Source organism: Trachemys scripta, chromosome 8 (assembly GCF_013100865.1).
Source record: "Trachemys scripta elegans isolate TJP31775 chromosome 8, CAS_Tse_1.0, whole genome shotgun sequence".
NCBI classification, from domain to species: Eukaryota; Metazoa; Chordata; order Testudines; family Emydidae; genus Trachemys; species Trachemys scripta.
The window spans coordinates 88,243,041-88,263,327 of NC_048305.1; the positions used below are offsets into that span (position 1 = coordinate 88,243,041).

The following is a 20,287-nucleotide window of genomic DNA, read 5'->3' on the forward strand; positions in this document are numbered from 1 at the left end:
TAAAATCTAATACCCAGTGCCCATTTGGCACCTCTTGGAAGATCTCACTTTCATCTTAAAGCATAATCATTCAAACCCTTGGTATACTGGAATTTACAATGAGGGTGAATGTTTTTTTTCCAGAGAAGTTGTCAACTAAATGAAGTAGAAAGGACATTGCAAAATAACTGCTAATCCACTCCCCCATTCACTCTCAAAGAGGGAGAAAAAACTTGCATGAGGAGATTATATAAAAATACATATCCTGAATAATTCATCTTTAAGGCAATGTTTCTTACACATACAAGTCAGCATTTTTAAGTCTGGTTAGAAACATGTCTTAGGAACTCTGATGAATTAAAAGCATAATTTTCATATAATTCTGCTTAAAAATATTCACACCTTAAACATAAGATTTTCTTATATAAAAGATTAACAGGAAAACTTCCAGCTTTCATCGTGTGTCAATAAAAAACAAAAATTTGCTTTAATGAAAGACCTAATAACAGCGTACCAAGGGTTTCAAAACATTAATATCTTAGATATTTTACAGGTTACCAAACCTCACTCTATTGAACTATACTGGGGTAGACTGCCATTTTATGATGGCTTCATAGGTGATTAAACAAGTCACAAACCTTCTGCATATGGTACGACTATCAACGCTCTGTCAACGAACACAGTGTTTGTCAGATGCTGGGCCACAACTGCTGAGTCAGGATCATGGAACTTTACAAAACAGACCCGTGATGAAACAGGCAAAGGAGAATCACTAAAAAACAAAACAAAAAACAAAAAAGTATTAGGTACAAGATTAACTAAAAAAAAAAAAAAAATCAGACAAATTCATTAAAGACACTTAAACATTTGCAATCTGTTCACTGTATTAAGTCTAAAGACTATATATTGGAATATAAAGCACAACATTTAAAAAAGTGGTGCAGTGTGGTTTCAATTTTGTACCAGTTCTTACTATTAAACTTTCCTTATCAATCATCACTGTTAATAACAGGTACATAAGAATGAAATGATACTGAATGAAGTTGCTTTGAGGGATCACCAGAGATCTAACTACAGGACAGGAAATTACTTTTATTCCCCCATTTACAACAGATAAATAAATGCTAATTCTACCACACACAATCATCTCTAAATTAGCCAGTTATCGGATAACAAACTGACAAGTATGATTCAGGAGAGTGATCCAGTGGGTAAAGGAAAGGGATAGCTCAGTGGTTTGAGCATTGGCCTGCTAAACCCAGGGTTGTGAGTTCAATCGGGGGAGGGGGAAAAACAAAACAAACAAACACACACACCTGTCAGGGACAGTACTTGGTCCTGCTAGTGAAGGCAAGGGACTGGACTTGATGACTTTTCAAGGTCCCTTCCAGTTCTATGAGATAGGTAGGTAGGACACAACCCCCCACAAATTAAAAATATCTCGCAGTTCTGAGCAGTAGAAACACTGTGGCTGGAAAATAGTCTAGCAAATGAAGGTTGTCTTCATTCAGACACCTGCAAACATGGAGCATGTTTTACCTGTCCACAATAGATTACTGGCTTCTAATTAGTATCCTGGTGCAATTCAAGGTGTTTGAATTCATCTATAAAGGGTTCCTAATTTGGATTTTTTGTTTTCAAAACAGTTTGGCTAAAAACTGATATTAATTTTTTTAAACATCTGATTTCTTTATTTAGGTTTATTTTTTAAAATAAACCTATTTAAAATTATGATAACTTATGTCAAGGCCTTCATTTACTATAATGTTAAAATAATTTAAATTAAATAAAAAAATAAGCAGTATCTTTCAAAGTCAAATCACTGCACTGGTGCAAGTCACTTGCTAAGCACTGGGAACCAGAATTTGTTGAAGTGCTAAACCCAGCTTCTAACAGCAGTAGCCTCTTCTGCAGGTGCAGAGAGACTATTTTCTTCATTTCAGTTTATCCAACTAGTTCAGTTCAGTGACTAGTTCATTTAAAGCTAAGAAACTGATTGTGAGTTGAAAAAGCAGGACAGCTTGTTTTCCCCTTCCATCTACGAATAAAAACTAAGTGCGAGAGAATGAGACCTTTTAGTACTACAATCTTGAAGGACATGGTGACCAGAAAGAAATCAGTTCGATTTATTAACTAGAGACAACACTTCCTTTGTTTAATAAATCAGTTAGTTTTAAATGCAAAACATGTTGTGATAAACTTTTTTCTTATGTATCCAGCACATTTAAGCTAGTTTTATTTAACTAATAAAAAAAAAATTTAGAATGCGTTTTTTGTGCATTTTTCCAAATAGATCTTGACAAACCACAGGTAAGATGTCAGTCTGGTAAATAAGTAATGCATCATTCATTTTCTAACATCATAAAATAAAAGTTAAGAATCCGAATTCATGTTTCTTAAGGTATATAACTGCTTAAATGAATGCGTATACAGTTGTCCTTCTGGATAGCAAAGAGAAGCACCAAATTTAGCATAAAGGCTAAATTTAGTTGCAGTGAACATAGAATATCAGGGTTGGAAGGGATCTCAGGAGGTCATCTAGTCCAACTCCCTACTCAAAGCAGAACCAATCCCCAATTTTTGCCCCAGATCCCTAAATGACCCCCTCAAGGATTGAACTCACAACCCTGGGTTTAGCAGGCCAATGCTCAAACCAATATGTAATGGTTACTAGCCAACGAGAATCAACTTCTATTTTGGAAAAGTACAAATACGAAACAAGATTAAAATAGATTTAAATAAAGGTTTCCTGCTTGATGATGTAAACTGAGATTAAAATCAGTGATTTAAATTACTACTTCTTATCTTACTTCATTTTTGTCTCACCAACTGAAATCATCTTGAATGCACGATCCCAATCTAACAATGCAAAGTCTAACCTTCAAGAACTGAGACTCTACTACATCAGGCTTCATATCCTTACGTACATGAAAGGACTAGAATAGCAACCAAAAAGACTGAACAGTACTTAGACTTTCATATTTTAACAGTATTAACGTCTTCGCTTAATATTTCTCTTAGATCTTGGTTTGCCTATGTAGCTTGGCCTTAAGTACCTGAGGCATAAATAACCTTGACAGAATCTAACAAGCAATAATACAATCACAATTCAGTAGGTTTTAAGACAAAGCCATTCCAGGGTTGCTTTTGACCACATTCCTCTTTTAAACAGGTCACCTTAGCGGTTCTGCAATAACCCCCCATCATTTCTTCAGTAGTGTCTGCTATTCTCACTCTAGTTTTGCAAAGAAGTGGTTCTGGCACTTTCAGCAGCAGCATTTACCTTTTCGGTGCACTCAATTTTGAGCAGGAACTTACTAAGCTGAAAAAAATCATAAGAACTGTACCTACTACTATTCCAAATGTAAATTCTGTAATTCTCAATACCACTGAATCCTTATTCAAACCCAATGACTTAAATAAGTTACAAAACTGATTCTGCTTAAACAGAATTGGTAGAACTGTATAAAAGCCAATAATTCCTGCTGCAAGAAAATGTAGAATGCCATTGTCATAAAGACTCAAATATGTTACATTTTAACCAAATCTCCATTATTTTTTTTAACCCTTTTCCGAAAAGGATTCTTCTATGGAGCCAGAATCTGTTTACACAAATGTATCTCATCAACCTACTCATTTTACCTGATTCATATCAATAGTTTGATTCCATATATTTGTAAAGTTTTGACATCATACAGGCAATACAAACACTAAAGCTTTGATACCCCGTAATGACTGAATAGCACATGGTAATTTAACGAAATTTTAGTAAATTACTAGATGGGTAGCAGCCAACAGTTAATTTCAAATCCATGTTCAGTCACACAGATTTCTGAAACTCATCTAATGAAGCTAAAATTTTCCCAGCTTGGTCACTGCCTCAAGGTACTATTTTTTTTTTTTTTTTTGAACATTTGGGTAAACAGTAATGCTTAAAATTAGAGTGAAAAGTATATGTATTTTCCCCTAAAACTTTAAAATGTATCTACACTCAATAGTGCAAAAAACTGAAGTTTGGTACCGAAGATCATCCTCAGTAAGTGCTTTTTATTGGTAAGGTGAATATAGATTTATTTCAATGTGATATGAGCCTTTTGACAATGGTGTTTTTCACTAAAGTTATAATTGTTCCACTAGGAAAATATGTTGTACATGCCATGTAGCTATTCTAACTGCAAACTCAATTTTAGTTCCCCTCTTGCCCATCACTGTAGTATCTAAATACACTTAACTGCTGAAAGAGAACCAACCAGCAGCCCACAATTCAGAAGCAGGACCCTTTGCAGCAAATTGCCTTAAAAAGATTAAACAGTGTGGCTATTCAGCATATTCCATTAAGGACAGATTGGATAATAATGGCTTATTGTACCATGAAGGTAGCAAGGTGTAGTTCTGACAGGATCAGATTTCAGAGGTGAGGACCTGACACAGAATGCTTTGTCCCCAATTCTTTCCTGCTTCATCATGAGGTATCTAGCCTAAGTATTCCCCTCCAAGTAGTTGGTCTAAGATGCCTAGGACAGGCCATTTATGGCTTTGTAGGTCATCTATTTTGCCCAAAAGTGAATTAGCAGATTGTGAAGAGTATGAAACACTGCTAAGATTCTTGCTAGTTTACCCCATCTGAAAGGGGTGGTATGTGTTGGCCCACAAGTGACTGAGATATGACAAGATCTGCATCTGGGAGGAGCATTCACTAGGCTAGAAATGAGAGGTATTATGCATGGCAACTGATACCTAAGTGTTCAGGAAAACCAGTTTTTTAAAGTACTTCTCTCTGCCAACCAATGTCATTTTTCTTATTAGGGCCGAATATAAGCCAGCTAAGTTTTCAACCACGTCCCTGTTCTTTCAAGTACCAGGAGAGCGTAGGGTAATAGCTCTGTCAGATTCCAGAGAAAAGGAGACAGAGTTCAATACCAGCCTATTAACAATACTAATGCTTTTACCACTGTATGATTCCTTTAACAATTTACAGTAAATACAAATGCCAAAGTCTACCATGCTCAAGAATATCCTACCACAACCATCAAAGGCAGGGGGGTCAGTGTTAGCCCAAGCTTTTCATTCCAAAATTATGTACAGTCAGAAATACTCTCTACAATACATTGAAATACAAACCTTTTATCCTTACGCATAAATTACTGTATTTGCTCATACCATTTATAAGCACATTTGTCACAAAGCAGGAAGTGAACCTATTATATATAGATCCTGATTAGTGTGACAAGAAGAAATTAACAGAAATGAAGAATACTCTCGTAATGTATGAGGGTGCAATTTTAAGAAGTTAGACATCAAATGCATCAACTCACATTAAAAACTATTATTTTCTGACCCTATGTTTCTCAATGACCGGTCCATGGACTGATGCCAGTCCCTGAGATTTCCCTGACACAGCTGAGGAAGGCAGCAAGCTGGTGCCTGATATCAAAAAGATTAAGAAACACTGTTCTAACTGGTCCCAGATCTACACAAAATAAATCTGAGTTCGGAACCCAATTTCTAAAGAATAGGAAGGTCACAAAAGCCAACAGCACAACAAACATGCATCCTTGATGATGTCTCAGCAGAAGCTGTACTGCATAGACAGAAAAACTTATCCTCTCACTCAAAGATCACTCTAGATAAAGCTGAGGCACAGTGATAACAAGGTACAAAAGCTTGTATTGGGACCGTGACATACAAGGTTCTGTGGGTTAGGTACATATTGTAACCACTAAATACACTCAATCCCTAAAATAGCCCAGCAGCTCTTTTGCCCTGCCTTCTACTTCTTGAAGATAAAATTTAATGCACGGATTTCCTCCCTGTATAAAAATAGTTAATGAATCAAAATTGGGATAGATTCAATATACATTGTTATACTTCCATGCAACAGGAGCTTTAAAAAAAACAAACTTTAAAAAACAAACAAACAGTTTGTCCATTTTGGGGGGCAGGGAAGGAGACGGGGAAGAGAATGAATGGTAAAAAACCTGAGATCCAGATTTGCCACCCAGGAATTAACTTTCTGCACACACTTTGCAACAATGAAAGTGAAAAAATATAAAATTTCCTTGATAGAAATGGTGGACTAAGCCTTAGAGGAAACCCTGTATTCTGTTGTGCCCTCAAAATAATCTTCATTGCAGTTTTCTAGGCAATACTATTAGGACCACCTATTATTAAGGTTACCCAAAACTTTCCATTATAGTGTTAGGCAAGAGTTAAAAATTCAGTTAGCAGTGAGACAGAAACCCAAGTAACTAATAAGCAAAGACACAGGAAGCCCAAGGACACTGACAACAACTGTAAACACTTGATAAATTTATATGGTCAAGTGTCTGCTCAGTAACTCAGCTCTTAGAACAGAACAAACCCTCCCTTCACAGCCCTCAGGATATCACCCCCACCCTACCCCTTTGCCTTAAGATAGTCATGAATAATTGATGTAATCAAAACAGTTTGATGCGGATGTGTATGTTCGGTTCCTGTCACGGTCATGCTAAGTTCATTCTCTGTCTCTGAAATAATGTTTGTCTCTGTAAGAACAAGATAAATGCAAATGAAGAGATAAGAAAAAGGTATATAATTGGTCATTGTAACCCCACACCTTTGAAGCTGCTTGTTAGTACACCTTTGAAGCTGCTTGTTAGTCTTCCCGGGTACCATAAATAAACCCCCTTCAAATATTGTCTGTGCCTGCCTGATTCTTGGGGAAAAGAATCTTTTTGCCTAAAAATAGAAAGTCTGTTTTCAGATGCTTATAGATTTGCCAAACTTTAATTAGGATGAAATTTTCAATGCCAAGTGTCTTCCTCTGGCTGAACTATTTTTGGAAAACTTCTGCCAAAATGGTTCAGACATTGCTGAGAATTGGGTTAGGGAAGAATACTTTGCTTTACCCATGTTAAAAAAATTCGGGTGACCTAAGTGTCCCATCCACCCCTAGTGCTGTTCCACAGAACATGACAACCAGCTACTGCGACCAGTTACTCTGTTGGCTCAAGGACCAGAGGATCCAATTCTGCTGATGCCACCTGCTGGTGTCAATCTAGTACTACATGATGGAATTTGTTTTCCGAGTTTGCTTTTGAAATACCTAGGAAACTACACACAAACAAAATTAAAAGAATACCAAGGTGGCGACCTTAATTCACACACTAAAAAGTTGGGAAACGTTAGTGTTAAAGTTACTTGTGCAACCTTAATTTAGTTTTTTTGTGATTATACAATTTTAATTACATGATCACATAGTATTTTTTCCACAGAAGCCCTGCCTCATTCATTGCATAATGTGGATCTGCTCTGGGGATTAATCAGGGTTGCAGAGAGAATGAGAGGGTTACCAGTAGGACCACTTAACCATGAGATCATTGTTTCTATTTCTGCAACCCCATGCCTCTATCACTACACACCTTTCAACTTCTGCAATAAATAAAGATAGAGTCCTACAGACAAGAGTCTCCTTCCATTACAAAATTATGATTAATTCCCAGAGCATATATCCTAACTTGAGTTCTTACTTTGCAGTCTTAATAAATATTCTTTCAAAGTCTACTTGTGTATAATGTGTAACTTGAACAGTACACGCCAGAAATGGATTTTAACTCTGAAATCAATCTTAAAATGGACAAAGTACTGTTGAAACAGACTGCCAAACTAAACACATTACACACTTCTCCTAATGTAGTAAAGTGCAAATATTCGCTTTTGCAACCTTTCATTTCTTCAATAAGGCGGCAATGTGTCCCCTAGCGATAGTGCTCTGTCCGGGGCAGATTTTTATTTACCTCTGACAAAGACATGAACATTCTGCCTCTTACACTTTGCCAAAACTTGTATAGTTTGTTGTGAAAATAATGTACTCTTGAACTGAATTTGGGTGCCCATGTGAATGAGCGGGGACCAATTAAGAACACACAGGGCCATATACAAAAACAAGGGAGTAGATGAGCTCACCAGCAGGAAAAGGTGGAGCAACTACTGTCAAGAGCCCTAGGCACAGAAGTAGTAGACGCACTAGACTGGTATTTGGGAGGCCTACGTTCAATATTCAATACCCAGTTCAACCAGACTCCCTTAGGAAAGTCACTAAATCTACCCTACGCCTTAGGTTCTCATCACTAGAGTGATGGTAACATCCACCTCATACAGGTGCTGAAAATATAAAATGAATTAATGATTGTGACAGATTTCAGAGTGGTAGTCATGTTAGTCTGTATCAGCAAAAACAATGAGGAGTCCTTGGGCACCCTAGAGACTAACACATTTATTTGGGCATAAGCTTTTGTAGGCTAAAACCCAAGGGGGGAGGGGGAGAAACAGAAATGGGTTTTAGCTTACGAAAGCTTATGCCAAATAAATGTGTTAGTCTCTAAGGTGCCACAATGACTCCTCTCTTTTTTTTTTTTTTTTTTTAAATGATTGTGAGATGCTCAAATACAGTGAACAGGACCATATAACAACATTTTTCTTGCTAAAGACAGCTAATTCTTTGTTACTTGGTAGAAGTGAACTTTTACGGCACTTCCCGGCTCTTTGAGCTCTGGTCAAGTGAAAAAATTCTCTAAGTTATTTTCCGGCACTTAAATATTTTCCCACATGTACAAATTTAAACATTCATATTTGACATTCAAATAACAACAACATGTCACCAACTTTAATGCAATTGTATTCATTTAGTTAATTTTCCTCTACACTATAAATTCCAACACAAAATTGCATTAACATGGGGTTCAGATTGCAAATGTCCATTTGAAAGTAACACAAACACCAAGACCACAGAAAACCCTGTGTTGGAATATATATACATATCCACCTAGGAGCACTGGAGGATTTTCCGTTTTTTTTTTTTTTTTTTTTTTTTTTTTGGGGGGGGGCGAAGAGAGGTGACAGGATGAAAGAAGGTTTGTGGTGATTCCCCCCCCCCCCAACTATTTGAAACTAGGTGAAAAAAATTGGTATGTTAGAAACCATCCTAGGGGAGACTAAAACAGGCACAGTCAAAATAAAGGCAGTTTGTCACGATTGAAAAATATATATATATATCATATAGACATTACATATTATAGTTACACACCCAAAATTCCACGTGGTTGGGACATCCGTGACTATGTGACAAAATGCTTTTATTTTGACCTAATTTATTATATTAAGCCATTTCTCTGAGTAACAAAGTCAACTCTGATTCACAAACAAACAAGAGTACAGAAGTTTGCAGTTTTCAATACTTTAAAAATAGCTTTTCATCCAATGTAGCACAATAAACAAACAAAAAATCACCTGTAATAGTTTAAAGATTTTCCTTGCATGGATTTGGGATTACCATTTGTGAGTTGGGCAGATTTTGTGTGTGTTAACAAGAACATGCATGTATATCATGGATTATTTTAAATCTTTTGTAAAAAAAAAAAAAAAAAAATTGTTATGAGTTGTATTTTCATACAGCTGAAATCCTTTTAAAAATAACTGCAATCTATGAGAAGTAGATTGGAGGGGTGGGGGAGTTACTCCCAGCAACACAAAGCACTAAGTTCTTAATTTATTTATGTTTTGGGATGTATGACCATAATTCAATCACTCATTCAAGATTTACTACCCACCTTGCACCTTTCTCTGTGTATTAAGGAGAGAAAAATCCCAAATTTGTAAAGAGAAAAGCAAAGCCCCCCCGCCTTTTTTTTAAATGGCAGCTGTCCAACAGGTGTGCGGTGGTTCTGTATGTGAGGGACAATCCCACCACAGACGGGCTATGGGTTGGAGGCCCCTGGAACAGCCAGCATGCAAGATGACGTGCATTTAGCAGTGATGATTGCACGCGGGTTCAGGTCCTTCCCTCACGCGTTGATCTCACGCATGCTTTGAAAACTGTTACTGGAACATAAACCCAGCCGTGAACTAATCTGGCGCGTTCCTAGTCGAGGAGAAGCCGGGTGTGGGAGCGGACACGCACAGCTCTCAAGCGCCCCCGATACCACGCTGCTGGCTAACCCTTACGGTGACCCGTCTACACAAGCGACAGGGTGAGGCAGGCTTCCTGGGCTGCGGGGAAGGTTAACGCTTCGGCGGGAAGCCAGATCCCGCCGCACCACCAGCCGCAGGCCGAGGCCTGGGCGAACCAGGCCCTACGGCTTAAAGCTTCACGGCCCAGCGGGTCTCTCAGCAGCGAGGCGCGGGGCGTGATGGGAAAGAGGCGGGACGTTGCCCGGGAATGGGGGAGGGGAAGCCTGTATGGCGCGGGGGAGGAAAGGGGGGGCGGCCGCTGGCGGACTCACTCGGGAGGGAAGAGGCGCAGCTCCTCGATCTTGCCCAGGAAACCGAAGAGTGTCCGCATCTGCTCGGAGCTGGCGCTAGGAGAGACGTTGGTGACCTGAATCACGTCGGTGCCGCTGCTTGAAGCCATCGCGCTGCCGCCCACTCCAGTGCTACAAACACATCAGGGAGAGGGGAGAGCGCGTTAGGAACCGGGTAGCTTTTTGCTATGTCCCCTGCCGCTTCCCGTCCGGGCACAAGCACGGGCCCCGCGCACAAAACAACCGTTGTTGGGCAATAACTGCCACCAGCTGCCCGCTCCACCAGCCTGCCCGGGCCGCAGACTAGTATCCCACAATCCTTCACTGCTCTTCTCTAAGCAGGCGCGAGCTGCGTACTTCGGTGGTCTTGCGCAGACTCACAAGTCGCCTCGCCCACAGAAGCCCTATTTGCGCATGTGCATTACCTGTACCTCTCCCAAGGACTTGCGGCTATTGCACATGCGTACTAGTCAACCACGTCTTGCAGCGCTTGCTGCTCCTGCGCACGCCTCATCCTGGGGCCTTGCTTGACCCGCGCATGTGCAGTATGGGGAGCTACTCCGGAGCCTGGCAGGCCAGGCCGTGTTTGGGCGCGAGGGGGTTTATCTCCGTTTCCCGCTCCGAGCTCGCTACAACTGAACCCCCCGGGGGCGGAGAAAGTTCAGCCAGAGCAGAAGGCCTAGGGCCTAGTCTGAGGCCTGCCCGGGGCTCTCGGCACAGAGTGCTCTTAGCTGACGAGGCTGTAGCCTGGGTGGGCGCCCCCTCCCCATCCTTGAGGGTCTACGAGCCCTAGAGCTACAGGGCGCCTCCTCTGATCTTCCAGGACCAGCAGCTCCTGCATTAGCACGGTGCTGAGCGACCCGTTTGTCCAAATGACTCCAGTGGGAGTTGAGTGAGATCAGCAGCTGGCAAAGGCTGCTGCTAATTATTTTACTGTTGTCAATTTAAAGTAGACTTCCCAGGGTAGATATTGAACTGCGAGCAAGGCGTGCACCGTACACGAGAAGTAGACTACAGTATTTCATCTCAAATTTAAAATACCCGAATAATATTAATTTCCCCAAAAAAACAGGAGTACTTGTGGCACCTTAGAGACTAACATTTATTAGAGCATAAGCTTTCGTGGACTACAGCCCATTTCTTCGGATGCATCCGAATAAGTGGGCTGTAGTCCACGAAAGCTTATGCTCTAATAAATTTGTTAGTCTCTAAGGTGCCACAAGTACTCCTGTTCTTTTTGTGGATACAGACTAACACGGCTGCTACTCTGAAACCTGTCATTAATTTCCCGGTCATTTTTCAGTTCTAGAGTAATTCTTTCCTAACTCTTACACTGAAAACAAAACCAGTCTGCAGCCTGATCTTGCTGTAACTGAAATAAATGTATTTTAATGGAAGCAAAATTTGCCAACCCCTCCTCAACCTATCGACATCAAGGGGTTGTTACTATGTTAGTGATAATGGTAGATGCTTCCCTACACAGTAACAGCTTCTTTAGAAGTTTTTTTTAAATTGATAGTGCAATGCCACTTTATTGCTTCTATAAAATCAATACACCTTTCCAAGTAATACATTTCAACTGTCAAACTGCTATTTAATTATAATGTTGTTTGCATTATTATTGATGTAGAGATAATTTGTTTGTTTTTTAAATATACAAAAAAAACCTCTACTGAGAATGTGCTTCCACCAGTTTGTTTACAATTTGAGCCCCCAGGTTACCTGGGAAAAATCCTGTTACCACATAGCCAACAGTAACACAAGATTTCTCAAATATCCAAGAACAAATTAAATTCAGATCACAGATCACAGCTAAATACTACTCATCCAAGGTAGATCCTGAACAGGGAAATGTGTTGAATCTGAGATTGCTCTGATTTCAAAGTGAGGCAGCAGTGGGGAGTTGTCAATTTGAAATTGTGTAGGTCCTGTGAATAGATGGTGCTGGCATTCAGAAGCTTTCAACTAAAATTGCAACTCAATTAACAGAGCATTTCATCCAAAATCTAAGTACCAATGCATCCAGTTAAGCAGATCTCATAAAACTTTGAGTAATAGTGTCATCTGCTGACTCCCAGTAATATTACACAGGGGACGGATAAAGGATAAAGAAACAAGATGATAAAAATTGGAAGAAAACTGAAGAAAAAGAATGAATGAGCAAGCAAGAAAAGAGAGCCAACCTCAAGACCATCATAGTTTGGTAAACGTTTGATTTTAAAGTTGAATCAGGATCAAATGTGAAGTATTTTACAAAATGTTAGACCAGTAGAATTTATTTTTTAATTTCAGAGGAATCTTTAAAAAAAAAAAAAAAAAAACTTTCCCCTGCAGTGTTGGAAACCCAAAGTGAGCTAGTACCTGAAAGCCGGAAAATGAAACTGACTATGAACAAAAGTTGTAAATGGCTAAATTCTTAATTGTCCAAGTTGAGGGAAGTGCAAAAGTAAAGAACATAGGCTGTGAAAAGAAAACATATTTTTACAGTTCTTTCAGTTTTAGCAATCTAGGAGTTACTAATAACCTAGGAAGGAGATTTTGTATACATAATTTCTAAAGGAAATTTGTCAAAGGCGTATATTTTGCTTACCTGAAGAAAATTCTATTTGATACTGGTAGCAAAATGGATTGAGCTGTTTTCTTGTCTTTTTTTGTGATGGGATAGGAAAGGGAGAAGCATTATTATGCCTGGGGCTAGAACTTTACATACACCATTATTTTCAGTACTCTTTCACCTACTAAAAAAAGTCCATTTTAAAAGAAATTAATAAGCAAAGGGAAATGGGGAGAAATTGTATTCTAAGGATAAGCTTAAATGAAAGTACTTCTTTATTGTTTGTCTTGCCTTGTTCTCTTTAAAATGTTATTTTCAAAGATATTACATGGTCTCTTTTATTGAAAATAGATCTGGCAGCAGAAGGAAACATGAGCAAGACATGAAAAGCACAGGCTGTCGGGGGGGTGGAAGATTGGGGAGAATGAGATTTGTACAGTGCCTAGCACAGAGGGGCCCTGGTCTATGTTTGAGGCCCTTATGTGTTATCATAGAATCATACAACTGAAAGGGACCTCAAGAGGTATCTAATCCAGTCCCCTACACTCATGGCAGGACTAAGTATTATCTAGACAGCGGTTCTCAACCGAGGGTCTGCGAGTCCTTTCAGGGGGGCTGCATATCCCTGCAGCTGAAACCCAGTGCCACAAGTCCCAGCACTGAAGCTGGCGCCGCGCCTCCCCCCCCAGGCCGGGAATGGCATGGAGCTGAAGCCACCCCACCAGGAGCGGCATGGGACTGAAGCCGGCCAACCTCCCTCCCGCACCCAAGCCAGGACCCCCAGCATCCCCCCCCCCGAAGCTGGAAGCCACACTGGGAGCCCCCCCAGCCATAGAAGTAAAACTATGCCTATGCCCAAGGGTTCTTCCCTCCCCTCCTTCCCCGATGGGCCCTGGCATTTTTATAGTATGTTGAGGGGGGCCTCAGCAAGAAAAAGGTTGAGAATCCTGATCTAGACCATCCCTAACAGATGTTTGTCTAATGTGTTCTTAAAAATCTCCAATGATGGCAATTCCAGAACCCCCTGGGCAATTTATTCCAGTGCTTAACATCCAACCTAAGCCGCCTTTTCTGCAATTTAAGCCCAATGCTTCTTGTCCTATTCTCAGGGGTTAAGGAGAATAATTTTTCTTCCGTCTCCTTGTAACAACCTTTTATGTACTGTATTTTCTGGCGTATAAGACTACTTTTTAACCCAGGAAAATCTTCTCAAAAGTCGGGGGTCGTCTTATACGCCGGGTGTCGTCTTATAGGGCGGGTGCTGAAACTTCCGAGCCGGACTGGAGAATCTGCGGTCGCCGCATATGGTGGGGGGAGCTCAAAAACGGCCGCGGCCGCATCCCCGCCCGATGACGAGGTGAGGGGGCGCCTCACCGGGAAGGTGTAAGTGAAGGGCGGAGCAAGCTGCAGGCGTCCGGGACGCCCGGGGTATGGAAAAAAGAGATAGAGCGGCGCTGTGCCCAGAAAAACACGCCTCTTTCACCCGTCTGGCCCGCCCTTGTATCCTATTACCGTACCTCCTTCTCTGCCTCTCAGATCTCGCTCCTGAGGACTGCAGTGAAGCGGCGCAGGCGCGCATGTGCGAGATCTGAGAGGCAGAGAAGGAGGTAATAGGATACAAGGGCGGGCCAGACGGGTGAAAGAGGCGTGTTTGCGCTACCGCTCTGATAGTCTTGGAGACAGGGAGGGCTGGGCAGGCAGGGAGAGCTGACCAATCCAAGCAGGCTTTGTATACAACAACCAGCCAATCGCCGGTAAGGTACATCGCTTGCCGTGATTGGCTGGTTGTTGTATACTGGGTACCACATACAGTACAGCACCAGTATCTGTACCTGTTCATACAGTATAGCACCAGTACATACAGTACAGTATACAAATGTCCAACAGTCAAAACCCCATCATGGCTCCACCAGCAAGAAGAAAGAAATATGAAGCCAGTTTCAAACTTAAAGTTGTAAATTTTGCCATGGAACATAATAACTGCGCTGCTGCAAGACAATATGGAGTAACAGAAAAGATGGTTCGGGACTGGAAAGCAAATGAAAAAGCATTAAAGAGTATGCCAAGGGGTAAGTGTGCATTAAGAAGAGGCACTCCACATTGGCCAGAACTCGAAAAACATGTAGCAGACATGGTGAATGAGCATCGCCAAAACGGTTATGTAGTGACACGAAATAAAATACATTTGTTTGCACTTCAGTGGGCCATATCTAACCCAGATCACAGCAACAGATTTAAGGCCACTGTATCCTGGTGTACTAGATTCATGGGAAGGCATAATATGGTACTGAGGCAAAAGATGAAAATTGCCCCAAAATTACCTGCAGATCTTGATAGCAAAGTAAATAGTTTCCATCGATACGTAATACAACAGCGCACTAAACATGGCTATGCGTTAAGTAGTATTGGAAATATGGATGAAACTCCAATGAATTTTGATATGGTTGGAAATAAAACTGTCCATCAAAAAGGTGAAAAAACAATTTTAATTAAAACAACAGGACATGAGAAGTCCAGTTTTACAGTGGTACTAGGATGCACAGCTGATGGCGCCAAACTGAGACCAATGATTATTTTTAAAAGAAAAACAATGCCGAAATTCAAGTTCCCTGTTGGTTGTTTTGTACATATGAATGAAAAAGGCTGGATGGATGAAGAAGGGGTAAAGCTATGGCTTGATAATGTATGGAGCAGGCGACCAGGTGGACTTATTCAAAAATGTAGTCTACTGGTGTGGGATATGTTCAGGGCTCATTTAACTCCCAGCACCAAGCAAATGCTTGCAAGACTAAACACAGATGCGGCAGTTATTCCTGCAGGATTGACATCATTGGTACAGCCACTGGATGTGTGCTTAAACAAGCCATTTAAAGATCGCATTCAAGAACAGTGGAATGAATGGATGGTTAGCGGCGAAAAGTCATTCACAAAAGGAGGAAACATGCGTGCTCCACAGTTGGATGTTTTGTGCAAGTTTGTCATAAAAGCCTGGAATGATATTGATGCAGAAACAGTAATCAAGTCTTTCAAGAAGTGTGGCATATCAAATTCATTAGATGGTATGGAGGACGACTACTTGTGGCAAGATGAAGAGGAAGCCGAAGCTGAGACCACACCATCTGATACGGAATTCGATCCATACGATGACTGCCTTACAAATGTATCACAAGATGTCATTGATGTACTTATGATATCAGATGACGAACAGGAGGATTTTGAAGGCTTTTAAAGGGAAACTGTCATGCCAGCAAAACCTGTAAAAATACCGTAGCTTGCAGTTATGATGGGCGTTGCTAACTCGCCAGGGACTTGCCCGGCACTTGCTCTCTCTCTCTTGTTTGTTATCTTCCTCCTATCATCATCAGTTCCAGTTTGGTTGACAGCTTAGAAAACAAACAGCATGGCAGCTCCCATGGGTTTATTGTCTTATCCTTCCTTTCAGCTTTAGAGTGAATTAGGAAAAGTTTAATCCACTTGCACTGTTTTATGTTTACATGTTTGATGACAAACAGCCTTATGTTTATAAGTGACAGTTTTCCTGCTAAGTACCTGCATGTCATAAGCATTTGAATTAAAATTACCATATTGAAATCAAATCTGATGTTTTTTAAATTTTTTTTTGGTGTGCGTTGGAAGAGGGGTAGTCTTATACGGCGAGTATATCCCAAACTCTATATTTTAACTGGAAAAGTTGGGGGTCGTCTTATACGCCCAGTCGTCTTATACGCCGGAAAATACGGTATTTAAAAACTGTTATCTTGTCCCCTCCGAGTCTTCTCTTTTCCAGATTAAACAAATCCATTTTTTCAATCTTCCCTCATAGGTCATGTTTTCTAGACCTGTAATCATTTTTGTTGCTCTTCTCTGGACTTTCTGCAATTTGTCCACATTTTACCTGAAACGTGGTGCCCAGAACGGACAAAAATTCTTCAGTGGAGGCCTAATCAGCACAGAGTAGAGTGGAAGAATTACTTCTCATTTCTTGATTACAACACTCCTGCTAATACATCCCAGAATGATGTTTGCTTTTTTTGCAACAGTGTTACACTGTTTACTCATATTTAGCTTGTGATCCACTATGACCCCCAGATCCCTTTCCACAGTACTCCTTCCTAAGCAGTCATTTCCCATTTTGTATGTGTGCAACTGATTGTTCCTTCCTAAGTGGAGTACTTTACATTTGTCCTCATTGAATTTCATCCAATTTATTTCAGACCATTTCTCCAGTTTATCTAGATCATTTTGAATTTTAATCCTATCCTCCAAAGCACTTGCAACCCCTCCCAACTTGGTATAGTCTGCAAACTTTATAAGTGTACTCTCTATGCAATTATCTAAATCATTGATGAAGATATTGAACAGAACCGAATCCAGAACAGATTCCTGCGGGACCCCAGTCATTATGCCCTTCCAGCATGACTGTGAACCACTGATAACTACTCTCTGGAAACGATTTTCCAACCAGTTACACACCCACCTTCTAGAACAGCCTCTCCCCTAGTAGCTTTCTCCAACTTCTGAAATAAAAAATGGTCTCAGATATATTCCAGTAACTTTTGGATAATTTGTGCCCTGCTGTATTATTTTCCAAACAGATGTCTGGGTAGCTGAATAATATGTATAATAATAATAATTAATACCTTCTTTGGCCACTTCTCCAGTACAGTAGAATCAGTTATGGAATTCTATGGTGGGAGAAAAGGATGGGGGGAGGTGGGGAGCCTATCTCTTTCCATTTTTTCAGGGGACCTAGAATGAGAGGAAGACTGTGCTATGAGAAACATCCATCTTTCCTCTTCAAGGAAATGGGATTGGAAACCAGGCCTGGGACATTTCTTTGCTTCATCAGGGAGGAGGAGGGGAGGAAGAAGAAGAGTATGTGTGGGGAGGATGGGGGAATGTCATGAAAGAGGCCATTGTCTCTCAGGGAGGAGAGTGTGCATGTGGGGGGAGTCTCTCACAGTGAGGATTGGGGTTTGAGAAATGGGAAATACAGCATGCATGCTCAGGACAGATGTCTTTGGGAAACAGGTGTGGGAGGAGATGAAAATGAATAGAGGATGAGTGTCTGTTATAGAGAAACATCAAGAGTTAGAAGGGATGTAGCTGGGGGAAGAACAGCCTTCCCACCAGCATTGTATTGTCTTGGTGTGAGACAGTTGTCCACCATTAATCTCCCCCAAATACATTTGATAGCAAAACCATCAGTGTATATTATTTTAAAACAAGACAATTCCACATACTGACCACCTTAAATGTGACCTGTAAAAGAAAACAAACCTTGTTTTAGTGCCCTTTGTGTTTGTTTATGGTATATAAAGAAGTTTTGAAACGGTTTTTTTTTTCTGCTTGCTTTTTCTTAGAGATTTCAGGAATGGCAACTCTCCCCTGTTTTCATTTGAGGACTTCTGGATAACTGAGGGGATTGGAGTCTTTCTCCATCTTTAGCTGAAGATGCAGACATGCTGAATGTTCAACAAAGAGTTTTTCTCCAAAGTATTTGTTAAATAGTTTACAAAATTATTAATGAGCAAAGTTTTAAATGGTCTGATTACATATCATGCTCTACCACAATCAGACTTCACTTGCCTGGCTTCTTTAACATAATATAAATATATTAGCTCTCCTATTATGCATGGGGTCTTCTGAGAAAAACAGGGTTTCTCTGGAGGGAGCAGGAGCACTCTTAGACCTCAATTTGAAATTAGTTGAATCTTTTGCAAAGCTTTTCTCCCAGGTGTTTGTCAGAAGTTTGAGTAAACTAGGTTTTTACAAAACAATCATAGGGTTTTAAAGTGTGATTCTATTCTGAAAAGTTACTTTGTGGAAGGACGTTGTGGGGTTCCGGGTTTATTTTCTCAGGATGACTCCAGATCCAATCCGTTCAGTTTACAAGATGGTTTTTCTAACTGCCATCTCTACAAACTCACTCAGCCCGGGGTCTAAAAGTTAACCTGGAGCCTCTCCGGCTCACACATCAGTAAGGAAGGGCTCGAGCAAAATTCAGAAGGGACTTGGATATTTCGATGGAGAGAAGAATACCCCGCTATTTGGGGTTAATGCTATTTGCTAACAAACTGCGGATGGCGGTGGTCACTGACCCATGCATCGCGCTTGGCACTGCTAGGTTCCCCCTTTAACACAGGATGACAAACCACCACCACAGACACAAGGAGAAGTCTGGGGGGCGAGTGAATTGTAGCCAGCGAGGGGAACTGGGGGCAGAGTTCCCAGCCTCACTTACTGAGGCGGCGGACAGGGCCTGAAGGAGTGACTGGGGCAGAGGGGCCTACGTTGGGGGTGGAGTTGGGGCAGAGGCATCCCGGAGGCAGGCGGTGACCCCACCCCACCGCGCCCGCCGGCGCTGAACGCGGAGGCCGTGGCTGGCTCCGCCCGCTTCCCTGCTTTGGGGGGCGGGCTGACGCGGTCGAGGGGAGGCTGCGCCTGGGCGGGCCGCGTGTGGCGCTCTGTGGGAACATGGCGGCGGCACGCCGAGGGAAAGCGGGAGATCCTCGCGCCGGCTTCAGGCGGGACGCGGGGGAGCCGGGGCCCGCGGTGCCGCAGGGGCTGCTCAGAGCGGCCAGGAAGAACGGCCAGTTAAACCTGGCAGGCCGCGACCTGAGTGAGGGTGAGAGCGAGAGCCTGGGGCCGCTCCCCTACCCGGTGTGTGGGGCTCCCCGGCAGGTGGGGGGGCCGGGCCGGGCTCGCTCGAAGACATGAAGGAGACCGGCGTATCCCTCCCCTTTGTGCGCCGAGGCCAGGCCCTGCCCTTCCCCTAGGGGCAGACATGCTGCCACCCCACCGCCCAGGGAAGGGGCACCTGGCTCACCGTGCTGGGTAGGTGGGTGCCCCATGGCAGGGCTGGGATCCCTGGGCGGGCTGCTCCAGAGTCCGCCACGGGACTCATGGCGAGTGCTTCACATTGGGGCCATGCAGGTAAGGCCAGGCTGTCCCCCTTGCGGGATCTGAATAACCCGGGGCACTGTTAATGCAGCGCTTTGAAGATGTGATGCTACATGTTTGTTTTATCCGCCCATGTATGGGCCGGGGCTTGTATGTTAACTAGAGCTCCCGTTATTGCTAAGGCTGGTAGATCCGAACTGGTAGGTGACTTTCGCAAAAAGTCTTCTGATAGCTAGGACCCCAACCACATAGGGCTTGGGAATGCCATTGGAAGGTAGGTCATAGGTGTGATGTGCTCTCTTTGTTTAAGGCTAACCCTGGCAATAAGCGAGCTGATAGAGCAGAATCCATCTGAAGCTTCTGGACAGGCCTGAGAGATAGCGCATTATAATACTCAACTCAACTCTGGATGTTACAAAGGCATAGGTTCAAATCCAAAAGAAAAGGATGTGGCTGTTGCAACCAAGCACAGTTTATTAAAAAAGGTCCTTTAGAGTTTAGACAAGCAGTGGCACCTGTCTGTTCAGGAGCAGCTGGGGATTCTGTAGATTCCCAGAATTGTAAATGCCTTTTT

General features: G+C 41.9%; 2 protein-coding genes across 4 annotated transcripts in view; one reads left to right on the forward strand and one right to left on the reverse strand.

Annotated features, from left to right (window-relative positions):
- Positions 1–10,600, reverse strand: part of SRSF11 (serine and arginine rich splicing factor 11) — a 35,312-nt gene extending 24,712 nt beyond the window's left edge. For 2 of the 3 annotated variants that reach the window (XM_034778170.1, XM_034778169.1), the window contains exons 1-2: positions 10,239–10,599; positions 618–751 (exon numbers count right to left, since the gene is read on the reverse strand). In XM_034778170.1, the coding sequence (XP_034634061.1) occupies positions 618–751; positions 10,239–10,366 (262 nt within the window). In that variant the 5' untranslated portion in view covers positions 10,367–10,599. Of the gene's footprint in view, positions 1–617; positions 752–10,238 lie in introns of all 3 variants that reach the window. The other variant, XM_034778171.1, reaches the window with a different exon arrangement.
- An 8,618-nt stretch (positions 10,601–19,218) lies between these two features.
- The window catches only part of LRRC40 (leucine rich repeat containing 40), a 31,509-nt gene continuing 30,440 nt past the window's right edge, over positions 19,219–20,287 (forward strand). The window contains exon 1 of the mRNA XM_034779673.1: positions 19,219–19,438. Coding sequence (XP_034635564.1) covers positions 19,288–19,438 — 151 coding nt within the window. The 5' untranslated portion in view covers positions 19,219–19,287. The remainder of the gene's footprint in view (positions 19,439–20,287) is intronic.